At 40.2% G+C, this 26,805-nt stretch overlaps 1 protein-coding gene across 2 annotated transcripts in view; it reads left to right on the top strand.

Moving 5' to 3' along the window:
• Window positions 1-26,314, top strand: part of LOC124805012 (uncharacterized protein C05D11.1-like) — a 134,558-nt gene extending 108,244 nt beyond the window's left edge. For both annotated transcript variants that reach the window (XM_047265418.1, XM_047265426.1), the window contains 5 exons: window positions 1,594-1,780; window positions 7,556-7,699; window positions 8,016-8,176; window positions 8,286-8,438; window positions 25,643-26,314. In XM_047265418.1, the coding sequence (XP_047121374.1) occupies window positions 1,594-1,780; window positions 7,556-7,699; window positions 8,016-8,176; window positions 8,286-8,438; window positions 25,643-25,703 (706 nt within the window). In that variant the 3' untranslated portion in view covers window positions 25,704-26,314. The remainder of the gene's footprint in view (window positions 1-1,593; window positions 1,781-7,555; window positions 7,700-8,015; window positions 8,177-8,285; window positions 8,439-25,642) is intronic.
• The last annotated feature ends 491 nt before the right edge of the window (window positions 26,315-26,805 follow it).

Raw genomic sequence — 26,805 nt, 5'->3', positions numbered from 1 at the left:
TATTTAAACCGACAAACTCTGGGAGGTTGTAGAGGACATCAAAACAAATATTTTTCCCTAATGTCATTTTTTCCTATAAGAAGTATTTAAACCAGGAGAGGAAGATTTCTCTGGCGGCAAGGACCAAGAGACAACATACTGACACAACCCAATTTCAATTACAGCAGATTTTCAAAAATTCCTCCATTGACACATAAACAAAGGTTACACTGTCAGATCATGTTCTGTCTGTCACAGGCAAAAACCCCAGGAGTATCCTGAATTGTTCCTGCTGCTGCTACTATCCGGGCAACCAGATCCTCTTCTGATGCAACAGGAGTTGCGTAAACAACATTGCGCATCTCTCCCCACATAGAAAAGTCCAGAGGGGACATATCTGGGGGTCGAGCAGGCCTTGGTACAGGACCACCTCTGCCAATCCATGTTTCTGGGAACCGTCGGTCCAGGAATTGGCGCACACATCGACTGAAACGTGCCGGCACCCAGTCATGTTGGAACCACATGCGTTGTCTTGTAGGGAGCGGGACGTCTTCCAGCAATTATGGCAATGCTCTGACGAGATAATTGTAATAGTGCCTGCCATTTAATGGCCTAGGTAGCAGATACAGCCCAATTAAACAGCCCTCAACAACACCGACCCACACATTAACGCAGAACCGCACTGGATGAGCGCTAGTAACTGTGGCATGTGGGTATCCTCACTCCCAACATACGAATTGTGCTTGTTGAAGACTCCATCAAGCCCGAACGTTGCTTCATCGGTAAACAACACAAAGGATGGAATTGTAGGATGCATTTCACACTGTTCCAGGTACCACTGCGAAAACTGTGCTCTGGGTGGATAAACAAATGGTTCCAGGTTGTGGACATGCTGTAAGTGAAAAGGACGTAACAATTGCTCTCGAAGGACTGTTCTTACATTTGTCTGATTCGTCCCCATGTTACATGTAATTGCATGAGTGCTGATTGAAGGATCCCGCTCCACATGCTGCAAGACAGCTTCCTCAAATTGCAGCTTTCTTACCGTGCGATGGCGTCCCTGTCCAGGTAATCTGCAAAATGACCCAGTATCCTGCAGACGTTGGTACACAGCAGCAAAGGTCGTATGATACGGCAATTAGGATATTGTTGTTGATTAACCCACTGTGCAGCTCGTCTGTTGTGGTGCGCTACGTAGTACGCACCAACCATATCAGTGTACTCGCAGAGAGAATGCACTACTACACTGGAGGACAGCAGTTGCCTACAACTAAAGACCGTAATACGAGCTCTAACAACTGAAGACCGTAATACAACCTCTAATAAGTGAAGAGCGTAATAAGGCCTCCCCCGGTTTAAATAATCCTCATAGGAAAAAATGACATTAGGGAAAAATATTTGTTTTTATGTCCCATACAACCTCACAGAGTTTGTCGGTTTAAATACTTTCAGCCTGTATTAATTTACGCACCTAATGCTATAATTTATGTTACAATTCAATGATCAACATATCCTGTTCAGTGTCTCTTCAATGTTTCACTTAAGTTAAATCAGTTTATTGCATTATGTTCTATTTTGATTTTATGATTTTAGAATTTATTCATTTGCCTTCAGACTTGCCGTGACTCCAGACTGGTCTCTGTTGGTGCCTCCATCAGAATGCATTGGTAAAGGATGTGTTGTTGGGTTAGGCTGTGTCGAGTCGTGTTTCCTGTGCCAAACTACAACTTCTATAAAAACTTTTGATGATCCAGACCTGGCACCACTGCTACTCTTTCTTCAGTATTTGACTCAGCTTGAGGTAACACAATTTGTTTATTTCCTTGATATTGCAAATGCAGTTAGATATTGATAATTTTATTAATAGGAAAAGGACGATAGAAACTAACCTTTCACTCCCCTTGATATATAACATACTTGCACTGCTTCATGTACATTATTTGCAGAAGGTTAATCAGATTGTGAAAGTACTATTTTCCTCCATGTATTTATAGTTATCTTGATACTCAGAAGTATGAATATGACCTGGAGGGAGCTGTAAGAAAAAAAAAATTGTAGGGGAGGGGGGGAGAATATTTTGTATGATTAGCAAATGAGATAACAGAGATTTTCCCTATTGTATGCCAAATCAGTGGGACCAGATACTGTTGCACACAGTTTTTAATGTTTTTTACCTCATTGTTTTCAACTTTCTAGTTTGAGGACAAGTTAAAAAAACTAAAATTTAAAGTATAACTGAAATATACACAACATATGCAGAAAATAACTGTTTGCTAGATAACAACATAACCATAGAAATATACAAAAGCTGTGTTATTCACGAACTGTGGTATCTGCATTTATTTCATCCAGAAACTGAGTGAAATATATTTCACAGACCAAATTTGCAAACCTGGAAAGTTAGAAGCAACAGAGATGACAGTCTTAATTAATGAGTCTGCAGAAGTGTAGATGAGTCAAAGTTGCCAAACAGCAGAGAAAAAACCAATAGTGGTAGGGGGACAAAAAACAAAAATGGAAAATTTGTGAGAAAAAGGAAAACATTCTGTGGAGAGATTTTGAGGTGGGGTGGGGAGGGAGGGGGGAGGGAAATTAGGTAGAGAAATAAGGAAGGAAATAAAATATAGTAAATGCAAATTGGGAGCAACAAAAAGAGGATTGGAGCGTGGAAAGAATTAGACATTGTTTAATATCAGAATGACAAACACATTGCTATATTCCACATAGAATGTACTTGCCGGTAGATGCGCAGCCAACTGGGCACGCATGGGGAGAGCGGTTGTAGTGGGAGTTACAGGCAAGTGTTGTAGGGGAAATGCTGAGTGCTGGAGGGGAAGTGTCGTTCTAAGCTGAAGCCTATGCTCACATTTTTTGTAAATATTAAGCGGTGCCCCTCCATGTCCACACTTACACGGTAACCATTCAAAAAGATCACTGTCACCTCTGCTTTCTTTAGTATCTAAAAAGAATTTCACCGAAGATGCAGCAGTTTATTTTTGTCTGGCTTGTTAACCATTTGTAACTTTCAGAGAAGTGCCATGAGTGGTGAACTTTTGAGTAGAGCCAACATAGCACTCCGGTTGCTATGATAAAATATTTGCTTCTTCCCAAAACACAGCAGAGTTTCACACAGTCTCACCTCACTAACAAGTTGTGCAGACAAAATTGTGTGAGAATTCAGAAACAGTGGTTTATTAAGTTTATTATGTGAGGAACTGAGGAAAAGTAAGGTCAGTAACTTATGAAAAATCATATCCTCGGTACAAAGAAGCATGTAATGTTTTGACATACGTTGTTCCAAAACCCACAGCATTTTTCATTTCATCAGTTACCAATGGCCCTTAAAAATCACATTCTTTCATCGAAAAAGTCTGTAGTTATTGAAACAACATGGTAGATAACAAAGTTTTACATAATAATGATATGGTAAAATACTCTCCTCTATGCATGCTATCATTTGCCAAAATCTCATTTCGATACCTGAAACCATTTATCAAATATGAAGAATGTTGTGGACATTTCACTCTTGGCTTCATCGCTGGCGCAGAACGATAACAAATGAGTGTGCTACATTAGATCAGTTTTCTAGAGATTGGTGGCAGATAGAGACCTCCACCCAAGTCTAAAGAAAAATTCAGTGTGTTAGCTAAATTTCATACGCAATAACATACTATGTAATTTGCATGAAATGCAAAATCATAGCAATCTCTCTTTTTTGTTGCATGCTTTTCCAAATTTTGTGCCTTGTCTTATTTCCAAGTAAATATCACAATAACTATTACCATTAACAACTGATAGGCACATCATCCTGAATCTGACATATAAAACTATAAGTAAAGCAATTTTTTTTTCCCACCAAATGGTTTCTCTAATGTTGCTGAAGATTAGGTGGGTAGATCACGAAACTAATGAGGAGGTACTGAATAGAATTGGGGAGAAGAGCAATTTATGGCACAACTAGACTAGAAGAAGGGGTCAGTTGATAGGACATGTTCTGAGGCATCAAGGGATCACCAGTTTAATAGTGGAGGGCAGTGTGGAGTGTAAAATTCATAGAGGAAGACCAAGAGATGAATACACAAAGCAGATTCAGAAGGATGTAGGTTGCAGTAGGTACTTGAAGACGAAGAATCTTGGACAGGATAGAGTAGCATGGAGATCTGCATCAACCAGTCTCTGGACTTGAAGACCACAGCAACAACCAATGCCAGTGCTTAACTAAGATAGAAAACAATTCCCAATTTGAATTGCATGTATTTTTAAATAAGAAGCCTCTGTGAAAACAAGATGACCTTAACTGTAAACAAGACGATGTGCTGTGGGTCAGAATCCATGATGGGAGAGCTGCCATGGCATTATTTGGAGAAGGTAGCAGATGCTCACAAGTGCGAACGGCAGTTGTTTAGGATGGGCCATGGTTTGAGGCAAGCCACCTTGGGCAACGGGCACACTACAGTCACAATACAGTTTGCATCTTCAGGACGTGTCAGGAAGATGAATTCTATTTTTAATGAGCTTTATGTGGTAGTAGGTGCATGCTGTTTTTGGTAGAATTCCAGAAGCGTGCTATTGTGGATGGAATGGTAGAAAGAATTCATACAAAGACCACTAAAGATACATCTGAGAGTGGAATGGGGAAAAGCAGACTTTAGGACACCTTTAGAGACTGTGACACACTGCCACCAAGCTCGGCCCTACAAGGCAAGGCAAGATAAGATGATAATTGGAAACCGCTACTATTGGCTAACCTAAATAGTTTAGAAGTTGGAGTGAGACACATGGCTGTACTTAAAGAGGTCCACTCTCATTGGCTGACACACAAACATATATCGAGAGAGGGAGAGAACAGGACGCAGTTTTGCAGCATCAGGTATTACAAATTTTATTACTGGTTAACCACCTGAAATGAGAGGAAGCGAAGAATTTTTATTTTTTAAAAAATTTTTTAAAGCTTCGTACTGGTCACCACTTTGAATAATTATCACTCAGACAATTAAAATATTGTGATGCCAGAAAAATGCAGACACTCGATTTTTCCTTGTAGGAAGCAAATGAAAGCAAATCACTCTTCATCCAGGCACCTTCTTGGGCCATCTTCTGATTTCAGCATCTTGATGAATGGGGCACCTTCTGACAGACTTCACTTACATACTTATTCTACCCAGCCTATTTGAATTTAGACACAGATGCAGATTGTTGGTACAGAGCCAAAGATTGATTTTACAGGCGTTTCAGCCACCACCTTAACATTAATAAAATGAGGTCTAGCTGCAACATTGAGGTGACGTGTAACAAAAGCAGAGTCTTTTTTTGTGAGATTCCGTTACTTGGATCTCCCTTCTGAAGAAGTGTTTGTAGTTAAATGTTCAATGAGCTCTCAACTCAGGCTGTAAGTGCAAATGCATATCAATCTGTAGCCCTTTCTGTCTTTAAACACTAACCCTTCTGCAATCATGTTGTGACTAATCCAAATATAATTGTTTATCCAGGTATGTGTTCATTGAATCACATTCCAGAGGCCTTGCCAAGGCATTAGCTTATCATTGTCAATGATTGTCAAACTATTTCTTTTGCATGTAATGTAATAAATGTTGTTAATTGTGGTCCATGTTTAACTTTGCAGATAATGAATTACTTGATCACTATTTTTTAGGGCAACTGTTTTAATTATGTCAGATGTACAGGGCCATTTTTATGTATCCAGTTAGAATTAGCAGACAATTATCGAGCCTTTCCCTGCAACTGAACTACTAACAAAGAAAGACTAGCCTTTTCCCAGTTACTTACGGGTTGCAGCAAATATTTCTGGGCTAGCTCTGTGTAGAGAGCTGAGTTAGATAGTTGAAGTCCAGCTGATTAATGTACAGACAATGGATACGCAATGATACAGTGACAAATACTGGAAGCAAACCAAACCTCCAGTGGAAAGAAAGAAATTTGCAAATTGCACTGCATTATCATGTGGAATTTATGCCTTGTTGTGTGTGTTATCCTTGTGTAAGTTTGATCATATTCTCACATTTATCATTATTGTTACAGAAACAATACAATTCACTACATTTTATGAGTGCAGTGTAAACACTCCAATTCTTTGTGCTATCTCAGTAGTACAGACAAATGATGGATATAGGTACTTCTTGCAGTTTAACAACTAGGCATTGCAATTGACCACTTTTGCTGTGTTGAACAAATAAATTGTAATGTTGCGTGACACTCTCATCTGCGTCATTACTAGAAGCAGTTGGCTGTTTCGGATTTGCTTTTACACACTGAGATATTTATGTACTTTGTTTGGCATGCTATTAATATGGTACAGAGGTGGTGTAATTGAAGAAATCATATCGTGGCATCTTGGTTATTGTAAGGTATCATTAAAAGAATCACCAAATATGTTTCACATTCTACATATGTTTGTACATGTAACTTTCAAGTTGTTATTTAGTTCTTGTATCATCTATTGAATCACATGCTATCTGATAGTGTTCTAAGAACATGTAAAGCACTCTGCAGAAGAGTGGATAAGGTCCAGAATGGAATTTTCACTCTGCAGGGTAGTGTGCACTGATATGAAACTTCCTGACAGATTAAAACTGTGTGCTAGACTGAGACTTGGTCCGGCTGCAGGGACAGGTTGTGAGTCGTACTTGGGCAGCTCAGTTGGTAGAGTACTTGCCCGTGAAAAGCAAAGGTCCTAAATTTGAGGCTCTGTCCGGCATGCGCTTTTAATCTGCCCAGAAGTTTATGCGGCTAAGGTGATTGTAAAGCGGTTTGTTTCATATTTATGTTCATTTGTAGCTGTGAGGTCTAGCAAGCCATACTGTATACTGACATCTAGTGTGAAATATATTCTAATGGAATTGAATACCTTGTGCAGAATCATTAGATACATGGAATTGTCCTGGTCAATAATAGAAAGACCAGTTAAATTTTCTAATTGGTTCCTTAAATTGCTGCTAAAATACCTTTTTATTAATTTCTTCTTTGTCATAGGCCATATTTGAGTGCCTGCAAATTGCGTATATCAGATTGCTTCTCCTTTTAGGTAGCCATGAGAGTGCTGCATCACACAATTTTTTTGTTTGTGTTTCCTGTGCCTTCCCTTGCCGTGATACACATTCTATGTGGTCTTCAGATTTATGAGCTAGTGCAGGGAAAACTACTTGTGAGCACTTTTAGCTCTACAGTTAGGCATTTTTCCTCTGTGTGAATACATATGATTGACAATTGCATAGAATACTGCAGTTAGGCTCTTGTGTTCTCTTTCCCAGCTTCTTAGTCTTACCTGTATTTCTACAAAAGGGCCAGTCCAGGGAAAATATGTACCAGAGAAAGCGCTGCATGCATGCGCTTGCTAGCTCGTAAAAGGATTACTTCCAAAGCTAGCAAGTCTTTTCTTTTTGTGTATGCTTGTTGACAACCCAGTCTTCTGCTTTTCATTGTGTGGTCTCCTATAATCCAAAATATTTAGTTTCTGAAAGGTGTACTTTATAATTCTGCTTGAATTAGCACTTGTTTTAGTCTGTGTGATAATAGAATGATTCATGTTATTTTACCGAAAATTTGTATTATTTTGCAGGGACCCATGTGGAGACAAATAAGAGGTCAAGGTTTAGCATATAGTTACAGTATAATACCGAGGCCACATGAGGGACTTCTGCATCTGACACTTTATCGAGCCACTAATTGCATTGCGGCATATAAAGAAGCAAAAAGTATTGTTGTGAGTTATACTTATTTCCTTAAGCCTTGCTAATTATATTGTGAAATGTTTGTGTGGTATGCAATGTGAAACTGTGAATCGGTACACTTGAAGACTATAGCTATCAAATCATTTGTTCTATGCACAGGGAAGAACACTTTTAATCAGTTTATAATGTTACAATGTGGTCTGCTTTAGCAGTTGCCTATGTGTCTAATATTACTGTATTGTGTGAAAAAATTCAGAAAACAAATTTTATAGCAATACATTTAATACGTAGTTTGTAATTTTCTGTCAATAAATATAAGTTTGTATATCATTTTTTAATTTTGTGCAGGATTCTCATCTAGGTAAAGATGTCAAATGGGATCAGACATTGTTTGATTCAGCAAAAAGTTCCCTAATTTTTGAAATCATAGAACGTGAGAAGAGTGTGGGAGATGTGGTAACGCAGTCTCTACTGTCATATTTTAAAGGTGTTGATCAGAACTACAATAGGTGAGAATCACAAGCTATGCACAGATATAATCAATATTTCTAATATGATGTAATAGCTTCATGTTGTTGTAGTTGTTGTTACTGTTCAGTTCAATGATTGTTTTATCAGGCATCTAGTGCAGCTCATATCGCAAGTCACCATTGAGGACTTGACACAAATTGGTCCAAAATATGTAGCTCAACTCTTCGATCCAGAGAAATCTAAAACAACTCTTGTGTGTCATCCTACAAAATCAGAGGAAATTTCATTGGGATTTAAAGCGTAAGTTCACGTTGTCTTAACAACATGTATCATAATCTTAGCACAAAATAGGAAGTAGTAGAGAGTAGCATGACCATTTGGAAGACTAACTATTTAAAATAAATCATGGTATTGTGTCTCTTGACACTAGCTGTTTAGCTGGGATTGTTTACAGTATTTTTTCCTCTTCAATTTTTTTTTTGTAAATGTGTGAACGTAGACTCTATACTATGTCCTTATTTTATTATCGCTTGAGCTGTAACAGAACTTGTGTTAATGTTGATGTGAGAGGTAAGACTTTTTAGGTTAAATATCTCGTGCAGATAAAATGCTTTGAAAGAGGTCCAGGTAAATTAAGTGCCTCATATAACAGAAATTGTTTGAGTAACTATATTGTTGTATATCAGGATGTTAGAGGACTAAAAACCAAAGTTAGTGGCATTCTTATCAGTTAACATGATGTAGAATGTTGAAGGGAATATCTTGAATTATCAACTTCTAGAATGCCACCAAATCAACAACAACTAGCATTCTCAGTAGACCATACCGGTAGTGGCATTTTCATATGCAATTAAGCCTTGCTTCATTGGTTGATAATAGCAGTCATGCTAGGAGGTAAAAATTTAGTTACGAGAATGCTCTCATTGGGAGTGAATGGGTGTTATCAAGCAAAAGAACAGCCTTCTGTGTGACAATCCTTTCTCATCTGGAAATTGCTGAAACTGTGGAACCAGTTTTTGAAAATTTCACTATCCATCCATACAACTTTTTGGTGGTTATAATGCACAGGGAGATCCTTAGCTGTGAGATCTGTGACTGCTCAGGCTTTTTTTAATTTTTTTCCCCCAATTTTCCAATCGTCAGTAGTTTCACTTTGTGGTTCCCAGAAGCATTAACAGTTCACAAAACTGCAATGCTTTCTTTAGATGACTTATATCCAGGAGCATGAACTTCAGTCTTAAAAGCAAGGGTTCCAGTTGGTAAAAATTTCCAATACAGACCACGTTTTGTGTATTTAGAATTTGATCTGGCGTGAAATAGTCTCAAACTTCTTGAACTTGTGCCGGAAGGAATCGGCTGCTGCAATATTTGAACTAAGCTGCTGTCCATTCACAGTAAGTTTGTGAGTCCTGTGATGATGTTTGAATCTGGTTTGCCATCCAGATAACGTATTAAGTTCTCCCTCCAACTCTAGAGCTTCATGAAAATGTTTAGCTTTTATGGCAAACATCGCGCCTAAAACAATGACACCTTCTGTTCCTTTTTGGCTAAACAATTGCAAAAGAGCAGCATCTCATTCATCAAATGTGGATCTCTTCATATTTTTTTGTGCACATGGTCCAGAACTAGAATTGCATATCCTGACAAAATCCTGTATTTTCTGCTTATTCTTATTTTTGGCCTGAACCCCTCTGCATTTCAATACCATAATCAGCTTTTAGGTTTGCAGTTTCTCCTTCTCAAACTCAGAAAACTGAGTTTGTTTTCAATTTCCACGGAACGGGCTGGCTAATAGCACTGTCACATACGGCATTTGTTTAAATGATGGGAAATGGCACTTTTTGTCACGTGGCAGATTGTTTATTGCTCTTTGCTACAGAAAAATATTGCAGTTTTTTTAGATATGTGAATAATCAAGAGTACACTGTATATAGATCACCGCAGGAAACCATTCGTAGAAAAAAATGTCACTGTTTTGCCAGCTCGCAGACAAAAGACATGAAATGACAGTCTGTGGAGACTTTAGTATTAATTTTTCGAAAGATTCAGAATACACAATTTTTCCCACCAGAAGTACACATGATAGTAGTACACTAATAGGTGATCTCTTAATCTGTTATGTGAATTTTTATCCTATAGTGAATGGTCTCTTTAACCACAATGCACTACTGGCTATACTAAATAACAGATCTGATTACTGTGAAGTGCTATCATGGACAACAGTTTGAGTAGTCCTAAACAGGAAACTTCAAGGCAGTCTTGCAGGAAGCTGATTGGAATGATTTGTAACACTATTCCAAATTTAATCTATTCCCAAGTGGGTTTCCATAAATTTTTAGCTGCTAATTTTGTAAGAAAACAAGTATGGCACAAATAAGATAGAAAAAGATCTGAATTACAGAAAGAAAATAGCATGTGAAAGGAAAGGGAAGTTTTATGAAATAGTTAGAACAAACAAAGTAGCAGAATTGATTACAAATTACAAGAAATACTTTGCTGTTTTAACAAAATGGATTAAAAAACCAAAAAAGGTGTGTATAATATCTTAAATCAATAATTCAAATAATAAAATTGAAAGGTATATGGGCAATAGTTAAGAGAAACAGTGGAATCAGACAAATAATGTGAGGACTTTGGTAGTCAAAGAATAAATGGTAACCTACATATTTAATAATCACTTTATTGAACTCAGAAGATTGGCATGGACAGTTAATAAGGCAATAGAATACGTCAAGGAGCGGTGTCTTATACATATAGGTAAACCCAAGTACTCTGACAAAGAAATTGAGAATGTAATAAACTAGTCAGTACCAAAAACTCTCAAGTTGATAATGTCTCATACAAAGTACTAAAATCCCTTTCTTATTCAGTCACATATGCAATACATCACCATCATGGGGGATAAATCGTGGCAGACTGACAGACTAAAATATGATATTGTCAGACCTCTTTACAAGAAATGATACATAGATATTAATTTGAGCAAGAGAACGGTGTCCCCCAGGGCAGTGTTTCAAGCGTTACCCTCTTTGCCATAGCCATCAACAGTATAACGTCTACAGTGAGGAGTTCAGTACAGTGCTCCTTATTTATGGACGACTTTGCTGTTTTCTGTTCCTCCTCCAGTGTTGCAACCGTGAGCCGTCAGTTGCAGCTAACAGTGCGGCGGTTAGAGGAGTGGGCTGCAAAGACGGGTTTTCGGTTTTCTGCCGATAAGTGTGTTTGTGTTCATTTTAATCGTACTCGTCATCTTTTTACTTTGCCTGCCTTGCATATGGGGGATACTGTCCTACGTTTTAGAGACACAGTGCGGTTTCTGGGCCTAATTTTTGACTCCAGGTTGTCATGGCTGCCACACCTACGTGACTTGAAAGCCAGAACGCTGAAGGCACTGAACATCCTCAAGTGCCTCAGCCACAGATCTTGGGGCGCGGACAGGGCGCGTCTCCTTCAGTTTTATGGAGCTTTTGTGCGTTCACGGCTGGACTATGGGTGCACAGTATATGGGTCAGCGAGGCCATCTTATTTGCAGATCCTTGACGCTGTTCACCATGCTGGGATCCGACTGGCCACAGGTGCTTATCGGACCAGTCCCGTACCCAGCCTCTGTGCTGAGTCTGGCGAACCGCCACTTACCATCCGGCGGCAGCTCCTGCTGGTGCGCCAGGCTTATAAGTTTCTTGCAGCTCCCAGATCGCCTGCTCACCATCTTGTTGTCCATCCACCTCTGGACCGCCTTTTTTCCCGCCGTCCCCGGGCTACGTTGCCGTTTAGGATCCGTGTGCAACGTGTACTAGAGTCCCTCGGTGTGGAGTCTGTACAACCCCAAATCCAAGGTTTTAACTGCCTGCCATCCTGGTTACTGAAGAGGCCCGGAGTGATTTTAGATTTATTGGAGTACAAGAGAGATTGCTCTCCTGCCACCGTTTTTAATGCAGCATTTTCTGCCATTTTATCTGAGCACCACGACTATGTAGCTGTTTTTACGGATGGGTCGAAACAAGGGGATTCTGTTGGTTGCTCGGTTGTTTTTCCGGATCGTGTCCTCAAGGTCCGACTGCCTCAGACTTTTACTGTCTTTGATGCAGAATTGTTTGCGATCTTGCGGCACTGGAGCACATGAGACATTCTTCCTCTCCTAAATTTCTTGTCTGTTCCGATTCACTCAGTGCCCTTCACTCATTGCAACATTTGTATCCGGCAGACAAAATTGTCCAGACCATCCAGGATGCCCTCCTCCGACTACAGCGACTGGGGAAGGTTGTAGCTTTCTGCTGGGTTCCAGGGCATGTTGGCATTGCTGGGAATGAAAGGGCAGATCTCGCAGCCAAGGAAGCATGTCTCGCCCCACAAGTATCTCAGTGTGCTATCCCCTTGCACGCACTCACCTCGCTGTTGAGCTCACGGGTCATGCGTTGGTGGGAGGATGAGTGGCTGGAAGTGACTGACAATAAGCTCCGTATAGTCAAGCCCACAACGCGTGTGTGGTGTACTTCCTTTCAGCCCCATCGACGGGACGAGGTTCTCCTCACTTGGCTTCGAATAGGCCACAGCCCTATGACGCATGGCTTCCTGCTCCGGCGAGAGGACCCTCCAATGTGTGGTGCTTGTGGCGTCCAGGTCACTGTGCGCCACGTTTTATTGGATTGTGTTTTATTTTCTGACCAGCGGGTCGCGGCTGACTTGCCAGCGGACCTGCCATCTCTTTTAGGCAACACTCGGACGAATGTGGTTAAAGTTTTAAAGTTCTGTGCCCTGTCAAATGTTTTTACAAAGATTTTAGGGAGAGGATTTTAATTTCTCACTGTGTGACAAGCTCGCCCATATTTTATGTAAGTGGCCAGCCAATAACAATTTCCTGTGACATTCTTGTTGCTATGTTTTCCCTTTCCTTAGGTTTTACTTTCTTATGTAGCATTTTCCTTCTTTTCCTGCTTTCTTTGAGTGTGTGCTTTAGTTTTCTTAGGTCTGTCTACATTCGTTCCTTTTAATGTGTGTCAGCGCGCTGATGACCTCGATGTTGAGCGCCCATAAGCCCCAACACACCACCTGCACCACCACCCAAGGCTCATTCGTTGTCTCATTCTCTCAAAATAAGATTGTCAGTCAGTCTTTGTTTGGATTTCAAAAGGATCTGTCCACAGTACATGCCATTTTACAATTCACCAATCAGATAGTACAAAATTTAAATCACAAAATATTGCCAAGTGGTATTCTTTGTGACATGTTAAAAGCATTTGATAGTGTAGTTCCTAGTATTCTTAACACAGAAGCTAAAATATTATGATATCGGATATTTTGCCGGTAATCAGTGTGCACCCTGTTTAACTAAAAAGATGCAAAGTGTTGTATTGGGAAACTTTGCAAGTGTTCACAATGAAACAGCATATTCAGAATGGTGTGTAATCACTACAAGTGTATCACAGGGATCAATATTGGGTCTGGTCTGTTCTGTTCTTGTTCTTGTTCTTGTCATATATAAATGATCTTCCATCATACATACAGGAAGCAAAAATAGTTACTTTTGGTGACAACACAAGTAGAATAATGAAGGCTAATTGAGTAATTCCAGCACCCGAGTGCACATGGGTGACCACACCGTTAAAAATAATAAATAAGGATAAATCAATAAATGGAACAAATTATTACGAACTTTTACTTGTATGATATATTGATAAAGAACTTGTACAGTAAGTCCCATCATCTTAAGTGTCTAAGCTTTCCAATTTATGCGTTACAGATAATATCAGATTTTGGAAAAGAAAATTTCATGAAATTGACTTACTTTTCCTGTTGTTATGACCTGAGCAAGGGTCGTATTATCAGGAGATAGAGAGGAGAAGGGGCTGAGTGATTTTGTAGACCACTGGGGAATTGATAAAACACATTCAATTAACAGTTATTTGTTGGTGAAAGTATTTGATCACTCCACTTTTTTTCCTGGTGTTAGCCAGCAATGACCGTGCTGAGTCCACACTGCTTGAAAGAGTGAGATGGCACTTCATTGCCCGACGAGGAACTTCAGCACAGGTCCTGCATTGCCTATGGTCAGTGATTTGGACCCATCATAGGAACTTGTGCATCCCTACAGTGTGGCGTGGCTATGGGCATCTGACAGAGCCTCAACATTCCCAATGAGTGAAGCTGCACTAAGGCTCAGCCCCAGAAATCTGCATGTCTGTGGCGCCAGGGATGGCATGTAGGTGGAAGATCCAGCAGCAACATGGACAGCCCAAGTGGCAGTCCCAGCATACAGCCAATAAGGCGGTATTTGTACTACCACAGTAGTGTTGACACAGGCATCTCGTGCCTTCTCTGAACTTGCAGACGGGCAGATCAGCTCTTCATCCATGGACCCGACTCCCCATCCTCAGTGAGTCACAATTGTACCAGCAGGGTCAGAAGTCTCCTCCACAACCGTACGGCTGTTAATTTGCAGCAGTGTTCTCCAAGTGGGCGGAAGCTTGTAGACAGTTGTTGGATTCACCAGAACATCTTGCAATTTAATAGAGCTAGACTTCCATCAGTATCTGTAATGCAGATGGAATGGTGTGACCGTGGGAATGAGCTTGAGGAGGCTGTAGGTTTTATAGAAAACAATAATGTGCTGCTGCCCCCCCCCCCCCCCCCCCCACACACACACACACACACACACACACACACACACACACTTGGTGACTGAACGTGCTCTTGTTTTTTGAGCCCGTCAGTTCTCTCAACTTTGTTTAGCCTCAGGGTTTCACAGCATTCCTTTGTGCAAAGTTTGCATCCTGGAAAATGTTCTTATGACATTTCTATGTGAAGTTACTACATTTAGCCTTGTTATAGTTGCATTTTCCATCTGTTTGTTGCATGGCTGGCAGATGCAGCCCACCCAGCTGTGTCCGTGGGTTCTTAACAAAATTTTTACGCTTGTACTTACTTGCTATACTATTCCATTGTTCCACACTATCTTTATTCACTAATGTCTTATGGCATCTTATTCTTTTGTAACTAATCATTGTGGAAAAAGTGTTTCTTGCACAAAAGTATGTTATAAGGACCTCTTGTGGACAGCTCTTCAAGCTGTTGGACATTCTGACAACAGCCTCATTGTATATTTACTTTTGTGAAGTTTGTTGCTAACACTTAGTAGTCTCAGTTTGAAAACAACAGTAATATTAACAAATATAATACTTGCTGTCTGCAGCTTGTGGTCTAGCGGTAACGTTCTCGCTTCCCAAGCACGGGGTCCTGGGTCCGATTCCTGGCGGGGTCAGGGATTTTCACATGCCCCAAGATGACTAGGTGGTGTTGTGACGTCTTCATCATCATCATTCATCCCCATTACGGTCAGAGGAAGGGAACGGCAAACTACCTCCATTAGGACCTTGCCTAGTATGGCGGTGCGGGTCTCCCGCATCATTCCCCTATGTTCTGCCAAGAAGCATGGGACTTCGTTTCCATTATACTAGCTGGAGAAATAATTTCCTTTATCCATCACTCAGCCTCAGAGGGGCACAGAAAGCAGTGAGGTATTCAGCTGTAAACTCTTTGAACTAGTGAGGTAAATGAATGTATTGGACAATAAAATGAACATGGAACACAAACCAACATCATTATCCATAGTTCGGGGTTCTCCCAAAGCCACAACCACTGATGAAAACATCAAGAAAGTGTTAAATATAGCCCTAGTCTTGGATGATTGGCAGTTAAAGGTTACGAAACACAAACACCACCATTTGTCTGCATCATATGAAAGAGTACAGAACATTTAATATTAAGAATCAAGTATGACAAAGCTTTGTGCAGATGAATGCAGCATTTGTTAAACACTGACTAAAAGCAAGTGCATAAAAGAATTTCTCAACAGTGTTTTATGGTGTTGCAAAAAGAATACAACTGACATTGCGATATGACTTGGTTTACCCTATTATAAGATGACGTTTTTTCCCAGATTTGTCATTTGAAAAATATGGGGTCGTCCTTTGTTTGTAGATTAAACTATTGGTGCTGAGGTCAAGGTTTCTATATTGTTTAATAGGGTATATAGGGGGAGCCTTACATTTGCAGGGATCATCTTTACATTTGGAGATGAAGCTTTTTCTATTGAGGTCATTGCAGATTTATTTTGAAGTATTTGAAAGGGCAGGGCTCAGCAAATAATACATTTTCCAACAGGCTCGAGATTTACTGATATGCCGAAGCACTTGATACCGTGTTGACATTGCTTCACGTGTCACTGACTTGCACGGCACTAGTACAAGAGACGTGAGAAACGATGAACTAGGTACTGCAACAGTCTATTGTTCTGATCAAAATTTGACAATTTTGTGGAACACAGGAGGAAATATCATCAAATTCTATCTTACAAACTTTTGTTGTATTTGTATAGGTTTGCAATGAATGTTCTCAAACATGTATGGATATCATATACAAAAACATTAAAAAATGGAAATGTCCTTCAAACAAATGAGTTGATTCAGAACCCTGACCAGCATTTCATTTGATTACGAGAGACTGTAATGGTTTACTAAGTGGATTGCAAATGAGAAATTTGGCTGCTGTTCACATATTAGAATACTGGGTAAAAATGTTACCAGCTCCAGAACATGATGGTGATATACAGTTGAAACAAGAAGTAAAATTAATCCAGAATAAAATATCTAATACAGGGAATAAATTACAAACTGACTGTAGTTGATTTTGTGGTAATAAATTACAGCGGCAAGACCAGTCATGGAGATAGTGTCGACAGATGTAACTAGATTGTGGGAGAAGTGAAAGTTTGAGAATGGGACTGAATCGTAATTATGATCTTTTATTTATGTATTACTTCATGTTGTTACATATGACCTTCACGCTAGAAGATATTGCAGACTGTTTTTCACAATTGCTCAAGCTCAGCCTGGCTGAGAGCAAGGATGGTTGCTGGGAGGGGAGCAGTGACTGAGAAGCAAATTTCATCCTGTTGCCAACCATGGGAATCTATATGATGCACTTTGGTTTTTTATAGCATCTACCACAATGCAGCTGAAGTTTGCCTGAATCAGTTTGTATTTATTTGTTCTTCATAATTATGGCCTGTTGTTGTTGTTGTGGTCTTCAGTCCTGAGACTGGTTTGATGTAGCTCTCCATGCTACTCTATCCTGTGCAAGTTTCTTCATCTCCCAGTACTTACTGCAACCTACATCCTTCTGAATCTGCTTAGTGTATTCATCTCTTGGTCTCCCTCTACGATTTTTACCCTCCATGCTGCCCTCCAGTGCTAAATTTGTGATCCCTTGATGCCTCAAAACATGTCCTACCAACCAGTCCCTTCCTTTTGTCAAGTTGAACCACAAACTCCTCTTCTCCCCAATTCTATTCAATACCTCCTCATTAGTTATGTGATCTACCCATCTAATCTTCAGCGTTCTTCAGTAGCACCACATTTCGAAAGCTTCTATTCTCTTCTTGTCCAAACTATTTATCGTCCATGTTTCACTTCCATACATGGCTACACTCCATACAAATACTTTCAGAAAGAACTTTATGACACTTAAATCTATATTCGACATTAACAAATTTCTCTTTTTCAGAAATGCTTTACTAGCCATAGCTAGTCTACATTTTATATCCTCTCTACTTCGACAATCATCAGTTATTTTACTCCCTAAATAGCAAAACTCCTTTACTACTTTAAGCGTCTCATTTCCTAATCTAATTCCCTCATCACCACCCGATTTAATTTGACTACATTCCATTATCCTCGTTTTGCTTTTGTTGATGTTCATCTTATATCCTCCGTTCAAGACACTGTCCATTCCATTCAACTGCTCTTCCAAGTCCTTTGCTGTCTCTGACAGAATTACAATGTCATCGGCGAACCTCAAAGTTTTTATTTCTTCTCCATGAATTTTAATACCTACTCCGAATTTTTCTTTTGTTTCCTTTATTGCTTGCTCAATATACAGATTGAATAACATCGGGGACAGGCTACAACCCTGTCTCACTCCTTTCCCAACCACTGCTTTCCTTTCATGCCCCTCGACTCTTATAACTGCAATCTGGTTTCTGTACAAATTGTAAATAGCCTTTCGATCCCTGTATTTTACACCTGCCACCTTCAGAATTTGAAAGAGAGTATTCCAGTTAACATTGTCAAAAGCTTTCTCTAAGTCTACAAATGCTAGAAACGTAGGTTTGCCTTTTCTTAATCTTTCTTCTAAGATAAGTCGTAAGGTTAGTATTGCCTCACGTGTTCCAACATTTCTACGGAATCCAAACTGATCTTCCCCGAGGTCTGCTTCTACCAGTTTTTCCATTCGTCTGTAAAGAATTCGCGTTAGTATTTTGCAGCTGTGACTTATTAAACTGATAGTTCGGTAATTTTCACATCTGCCAACACCCGCTCTCTTTGTGATTGGAATTATTACATACTCTGAGGGAATTTCGCCTGCCACATACATCTTGCTCACCAGATGGTAGAGTTTTGTCAGGACTGGCTCTCCCAAGGCTGTCAGTGGTTCTAATGGAATGTTGTCTACTCCCGGGGCCTTGTTTTGACTCAGGTCTTTAGTGCTCTGTCAAACTCTTCATGCAGTATCATATTTCCCATTTCATCTTCATCTACATCCTCTTCCATAATATTATCCTCAAAAATATCGCCACTGTATAGACCCTGTATATACTCCTTCCACCTTTCTGCTTTCCCTTCTTTGCTTAGAACTGGGTTTCCATCTAATTGATATTCATACAAGTGGTTCTCTTTCCTCCAAAGGTCTCTTTAATTTTCCTGTGTACAGTATCTATCTTACCCCTCGTGATATAAGCCTCTACATCCTTACATTTGTCCTCTAGCCATCCCTGCTTAGCCATTTTGCACTTCCTGTCAATCTCATTTTTGAAACGTTTGTATTCCTTTTTGCCTGCTTCATTTACTCCATTTTTATATTTTCTCCTTTCATCAATTAAATTCAATATTTCTTCTGTTACCCAAGGATTTCTATTAGCCCTCGTCTTTTTACCTACTTGATCGTCTGCTGCCTTCACTACTTCATCCCTCAGAGCTACCCATTCTTCTTCTACTGTATTTCTTTCCCCCATTCCTGTCAATTGTTCCCTTATGCTCTCCCTGAAACTCTCTACAACCTCTGGTTTAGTTAGTTTATCCAGGTCCCATCTCCTTAAATTAGCACCTTTTTGTAGTTTCTTCAGTTTTAATCTACAGTTCATAACCAATGGATTGTGGTCGGAGTCCACATCTGCCCCTGGAAATGTCTTACAATTTAAGACCTGGCTCCTAAATCTCTGTCTTACCATTATATGGCCTATTATCTGAAAAGCTAAAATAGGCCACACAAACCACATTTCCATGAATAGTAATAAATTATTTCTGATACTTAATTTGTAAAATACAACTGCTTGTACTACTAAAAAACTACAGCAAAACCCTTAACCAGTTACCCAACTACTAGTACTACTATAAGCACTACAGAATTTTTTCTCTTTTTTGTTCATTTATTTTGGTGCATTAAACTTGTAGATGGTTGTTTTTGCTACTGGATCTGTCCTCATACTACCCCTGTCAACAGCCATTGCCTGCTAGATTCCTTGAGTGTCAGGCAGCATGCCACACTTCCTTAATAACTTGCACCAATGCAGTGTGAATTCTTGAAACATTATTTCATTTGGTGGTCACAGACCTCAATTACCTTGTCTCCATCTGCAGAATATGTTGTTTAGCCTGAATGGCAGCTTGCTGACTTATGGTTGAATACCTCATGAAGTCTTCCTTGGCCTTCCTGCATACTGTGGCTGCAGTATCGTCAAAGATGCCCACACAGCCGCAAGCACAGCTATCATTCATTTGTCTTCTGATTTTGTTTACATGCATAGCATAGGCCACGGCCAGCCAGGTAATGTATCAATCCACTTGACTGGCTAAAAAACCTCATTTTTAATATTTCCCTGATGTTAGGGAGAAATTTGTATGTTTTCCTGCCCATGCCTGCAAGTGTCCCATTCACTTTGCCACAGTTGTAATATGCAATCTTTTATTGCCTTTTTCGAATTGCACTCAGTTCCAAGCACCTTTCGTACTTCCATTTGGTTCTCTTTCTTTAATCATTGAAGTGCTCCCTTTTTTTCTGATTTCCAAGCCCAGTGGGCATAGAATTAGTAACAAAGCATCATTCGGGGTAAGGGCAGTAGGCACCTGTTACCGTAGTAGCACTCCTTGTTGAACTCTTCTCGCTAACGAGTTTGGCTTCACTAGCTGCAATATATGCACTATATTCTATGACTGATGCTTATGTAGATTGGCAGTATACTCTGATTTTTCTCAAGGGAAGCCAATATTGCCTATTTGCAGTGGTTTAATTTTATTAATCATGTTTGTACCCTCTCTGCCTGCTTCCTCTATATGAAGTGCAGAGTTATAACATTCATCCAGAAATACCCTTAGTTTATTTTAGAGTTTCTTACTAGGTTTCCTTTCAGCAGAAGGTATGCTGTCTTGTGAGATGCTAGTGATAATGTAACACTTAGACACCAGCCTTAGAGATCGTGGAGTGTCACATTACATTTGTCTTCTATAATTCTTCTGGAGTCACCACCTACAGTGAACAGCACATCATTTACACATGCTACCAGTCCACTGTTATGTAACTTCCATAGTATGGGTTCCAGTGCTAAATCTCAAAACTCTGTACCACAAACTCATCCCTACAGATAGCCTTTCATTATTGTCTTTGTTGCGTTCTTTCTTGGGAGTGTTACGAATCATGTCGCCTGTGACAGTAGTCTCTCGGGCAGTTGTACACTGCTTCTGATCACACTAAATTTCTAAGGTGACCAAAGAAAGACTGCCACTGTAAGTTAACGAATGCGCCAGCAATATCAATCATTATTTGTGTAATAGCTTTTCAAACATCTTACTGGGAACATTCAAAAGACAGATTGGTCTAAAGAATTTAAATATCACTGGACCCTTATCTTGCTCTTTACTGATTATTGCCGCTTCAGTACTCTTCCACGGTGCAGGGACCCCTCCTTGCAAGAGACACTTATATGGTTCATGCAAGTAACTATCTGATACATCACATAGGGATTGTATTACACTGGTGTCCAAAATTAAAGCAACAAACCACTATTTCCCTGTACTGTGGCTAATTCACAATTCACACCGTACGATTATGTCCTGCATGAAAGATGCCATTTCGGTCAACAGACAACCACACATTAAATGGGACAGTCTTTGCTGGGTAGTCCCACATCCACAATCATTGTGTACACAGCACAGACGGTGCAGTATGGCACAGAAAAGACGCCTACCAGGCTCCCTACAGTGGAGGGCCAGGGGAAGAATGGGAGCAGGACAGTGACAAACTGATGTGGCTTGGTGGCTGAATGTGGATCATTCTACTGTTTTTCAGATTTGGTGACAGTTTATAGAGATCGAAACTATTCCGAAGATCAGGGTGGGGCCGACCATGTGTAACATCAGAAAGAGAGAACTGTTATTTGGCTGTAAGGGCACAGCGGTACCGCCTTAATACTTCACAGAAACTGGCATGGGGCATTCCGAACTAGCCCCATACCAAGCCTCTGTGCAGAGGCAGGTGAACCGCCACTTCATATGCGGCGACGGCTACTTACGGTACGCCAGGCGTATAAAACTTTGTCCACGCCATACACACCTGCGTACCATACAGTTGCTCAGCCTCCTCTGGCACGGTTATTTCATAACCGGCAACGTGCGACGCAGCCCTACGGGATTCGCGCACAGGATTGCCTTGCTGCGATGTCTATGGCTGGTCATCGTGTTTTACGTCGCGGTTGGAGCAGATCTCCAACTTGGCTCCTCCGGAGACCCAAACTTATTTTAGATTTGACTCGTTTTAAGAAGGATGGCATGCCAGATTTTACATTCCAGTCACTGTTTTTTAACATTTTAGATGTGCATCACGGTTTCACTGTCGTTTACACTGATGGCTCCAAACAGGAGAATTTCCTTAGCTGTTCTGTGGTGTTCCCTGATCATGTTACCCGGATTCGCCTCCCTGCTGAATATACCGTTTTCGCAGCGGAGCTCCACGCGATCCTGAAGGCACTGGAGCTGATGCATCGTGTTCGGGGCGATCGATTTCTTCTCTGCTCCGATTCTCTTAGTGCCTCACAATCACTGCAGAACCTATACCCGACGGAGGAGATGGTCCAGCTGATATATGACCAACTGTACTTGCTCCAACGGTGGGGTAAAGAGGTATCCTTCTGCTGGGTGCCTGGTCATGTCGGCATATGGGGCAATGAACAGGCCGATCGGGCTGCCAAGGAGGCCTGCAGAGAGCAGGATGTGGTCCAGTGTCCTATCCCCTTGCAGTCGGTCATTGCTGCACTCCACAGGAAGTGCATGGAGTTGTGGGAGGACGAATGGCTGGCGGTGACGGCCAATAAACTGCGGTTGGTAAAGTCAACCACTCGGCCGTGGCGTTCCTCCTGCCGGTTGCTCAGGCGGGAAGAGGTGGCCCTCACACGTCTTCGGATCGGGCATTGTCCTCTCACACGTAGCTTTTTATTACGGCGGGAGGAGCCTCCGTTTTGTGATGCTTGTGGTGTGCACCTCTCTGTCCGGCACATTTTAAAAGACTGCATTTTATACCGTGATGCACGGGCAGAAGCACAAGTTGATGGGGATCTGCCTTCTGTTTTAGCTAATGATGAGACGTGTGTGTCTGGGGTTTTTAAGTTTTGTGACGTGTCTGGACTCTGGCCTAAACTTTTAGGCTGGAGGTTTTAGTGTATTGCAGAGTGGCTGACTCCTTCCCTTTTTTCCTTGTGGTCAGCCAGCCACTTCCATCTGCTACATTGTTTTAGCTCCCTCTATCGTTTTCTTCCTGTGTTGTCCATGTTTTACTGTTGACACCCTGCTTCATCCCACGCTTCGGTGTGGATGAGCACATATTTTTCAACGATTGTTACCCATGTTTTATGTTCCGTTTTATATTCCTGTTCTGGGATTTTTCTTGACACCCGTCTCCCTATGTTACTGAACGGGCGCTGAAGACCTTGCTGTCGTGCGCCCAAAAAAACCCGTCTACTACTACTACTACTACTACTACTACTACTACTAGTAACTGGCAGTTAGTCAAACAGTGGGTCAAAGTTCTTTTCACAGATGAGTCCTTATTTGGTCTGGACTGTGATTATGGGACCCAACCATTGTGGAAAGACTTATATCGAGGATGATACGTAATGGTGTGGGCAGAGATTATGTTGACCACTCGAATGCCTCGTCATGAAATTGTGCAGTTAAATCGGCAAAGTTCAACTGCTGTCCGGTATCATGACACGATCTTGATCTCTTGTGTGGTTGTCGCAAGGTGCTGTGGGCCCAGACTTCGGAATGATAATACTCGACCTCATAGAGCACGCGTGGTTGACCTCAGAGCACGCGTGGTTGATGTTCTTGGAAATGGAAGATATTGCATGCATGGTGTGGCCTGCTCACTCTTCCGATTTGAATCCAATAGAGCACATCTGGGGTGCACTAGGGACAGGAGTTGCATCACGCCAGCATCCATCAGCCACTCTCAAAGACTTCTGAGCAGGGCTGTAGGAAGAATGGGCGTTACTGCCTCAACATGAGATTAATGGCATCATTCGCAGCATGCATCATCATTTGTCAGGCCTATGTTGCTTGCCAGTGGTGGTTGCACCTCACACCAGATGTTGAAGTGTGTATGTAAATCCATTAAGTTGGAAAAAAACAAAAACAAAAAATTTTATCTATCGTTAAGTGTGTTGCAGTTGATTTTGTTCTGTATTCTTTGTTGTTTCTACTTTACTATCACCTGATTGTACTGTTTGTGGCAAAATATACACAACATTGACAAATTTTGGTTTGTTGCTTAGCAAGGATCTGTCTGGCCCTGGAGATTTTTTCTTTTTCGGTCTTAAAATTATTTGCCTTATTTCTTCTTGTGTGAAGGGGTACACAAGTTTATTCTTTCTATGGTCTTCCCATAATATTTTTCATAACCTACACTGGTCATCTGTCTCGCCTTCTTCCCCATTGTCAGGAAGTAGTGTTTTCATTAGCATGGCAGCTGACTGTTCCCTACTTTCTGTTAACCATCCCATCATTCCTTTTGAGCGTGGATAAGACTATTGGTGAGTGTATTTTCTTGCAGACTGTTTTATATGGTACATCCCAGGGATCAGTTTCTAAGTTAGCCTCCACAAACTGTTTCCATTGCTCCATTCTTGTTTTACATAACTGTTCCTTTAAAACTTTATGCAACCTTCAGACTCTTTCTCCTTGGGTCATGCTGCTCAGGTATCATCAGTGGGACACTAAATCGTAATCTTCCTCTTCATTGTTGAATGCCAGTGAGTGTGGCACTACTACCACTATCAGAGCATATCTGATTGTGATGCCACTGTTTTCAGGGGGTGGTTCAGCAGCTTCAACTCACAAAATCAAAATTTAAAATACATGAGACAGAATTTCTTGCGCTCAGGAGGTGAAAAATTTAGTACACCTGATAGGACGATGTGAAAGTACGCAACACTATCCTGGTTTTTTGAACTATAAGTTCCTTCCCCAGGGACAAGGGAGTGTTAGGCTGAGAACTTTAAAAAGGAAAGAGTCAGGTAAATCCCACTAAGGTCCTTCCTTTTAGACCTTGTTGCAAAGAAGCATGTAATACGGATGACGTGCAGTGTCCATTCAAGAACCTTTTGTAGATTGCTCTTCATACTGTTGGGCATACTGACAAGTCTCATGATGCATTTACACTCTTATGAGGTTTGTTGCCAATGATCAGTATGAGTTGGAAAACAACAATGACATTCACAGATACAAGTGTGTGGTGGAGGAGGGAGTAAAACAACAGTGAGAGGTGCGATTATGATCCATGGAACATACAAATAACTAACTAATTAATGACTCATCACTCTTTCTTTTCTGAGGAACTAGTAGTTTAGAAAGTTAGGGTGCAGTTGCTCACTTATCAGTAGTACTGAATATTTCGTCCTCTGGAAGTTAAGCACTGGTCAGAAATTCTGTCTCATAATTTTTAAAATGTTCTGCATTAATTTTCCTTTTGAAAGGATCAAAATCGGGCTGATCCAACAGCTGCCTATCATTATGCTTGTGCCCAGACACAGCTTGTAGCAGTTACAGACTTGACTCTCGCTTCATTCACAAATAACAAAGATGCAATCAAGTTTTGATCACAGATGACAAATGTACCAATGTTTTGGACAATTTTTAGAGTGGTGGAGGTGGAAAATTTCTTTGAGGCCTTCCTGCAGCTCTGAACTAAGAGTTTTATGTAACTGCCATAAGTATACTATTCGCTGGAAAAGTACTTCGTTAGCAGCTAGAAGTACATGGATATCAGGCTGATTTCTATTAAACTTTATGGTTTTCCCATCTTGTTAAAATTGCTATTATAATTAATTCCAATTTGTATTTTCTCATTTCATTTTTTAAGCATTCTGTGGTGTGTGCTTAAGTTTGATTTCCTTTTTCCAGGATGAACAAAAATCTCCAAGTTTACAACAGCCTAGAAGAAAGCTATCTAAGTCAGTGGTAACTGCCATGATAGTGGACTATTGCAAATCAAAATTGAAGGGTTTACTGAGATTAAAGATGATGATACATCCTTTATAATTAATGAACATCAAGGAGTAATGGTGTGGTCCCTGATCAGACATGCCTGAGTCTGTATTGCCAGTTTGAATGTTGCTTATGCAGCGTGGATAATTTATTAAACTTGATTAGTTTCTTTTTTTGTGATGAGGATGCACTGTTATTAACATGATTGTCATGGTTATGAAGTTCATCAATTGAATTTTGTTTCATTTCAAATGCTATCATGTTTGTTTCTTGGCAAAATCAGACTGTTGACCAAGATAGTCATAATTACATAAACATTTGGAGTACCGAAATTGCTCTTGCCAGAGTGCATTTTTATTTTTTGCTGTGTTGCATTTCTGTAGCCATTATTAATTTATCTCCGAGATTGGCAGTTGTATGCCTCCACTGAAAACAAATGACCAAACTCAATTTTTCTACTGGTGCTTTTGTACATTAGCATTTGCACTTTTTGAAGTTTGTTTTTTAAAAAAATATATTGTGTTTGAAATGTAATAAAGAGTACATATTTTTTACATCAAATAAAAGTACATTGTTGACTACTGCAAATATTTGTTACATAATCTTAGATCAATTACTATGCAAACATCAGTATTATCCTCTTTGTTTTGACTGAGAACCTTTCACAGCCAATATCTGACTCAGCACAACTTTCAGATTGTATAGCACTGTGAGAGGAAGCACTTAATGTTAATTTTAAACCTTTAACATAATTATTGCCTTACTAGACTGGGTGAAAAAATTTCTACTTATCGGGATTGGAGGAAGTTTTATACTTAGGAAATGAAAATTTGAAATACCCTGTTATTGGTACCTGTGTTTCAGTCTGATTACATGCACACAAATCCACAATAAGTTGCAAAAAGTAGTTATGCTTGTACATCAGTAAATAACTAGGTTATATGAGCATTATACTGGAAGATCCACTCTTCTGACATTGATCAAAATCTTTAAAAACCTTGCTTTGAGACAGAAACAAAAGTGGTTTGTGATAAATGTAACATGTTAAATAGTTTACAGTGGTTAAATTTTTTGCACGA

Source organism: Schistocerca piceifrons, chromosome 1 (genome assembly GCF_021461385.2).
Source record: "Schistocerca piceifrons isolate TAMUIC-IGC-003096 chromosome 1, iqSchPice1.1, whole genome shotgun sequence".
Lineage (NCBI taxonomy): Eukaryota > Metazoa > Arthropoda > Insecta > Orthoptera > Acrididae > Schistocerca > Schistocerca piceifrons.
This window is presented reverse-complemented; position numbering and strand designations above follow the sequence as displayed.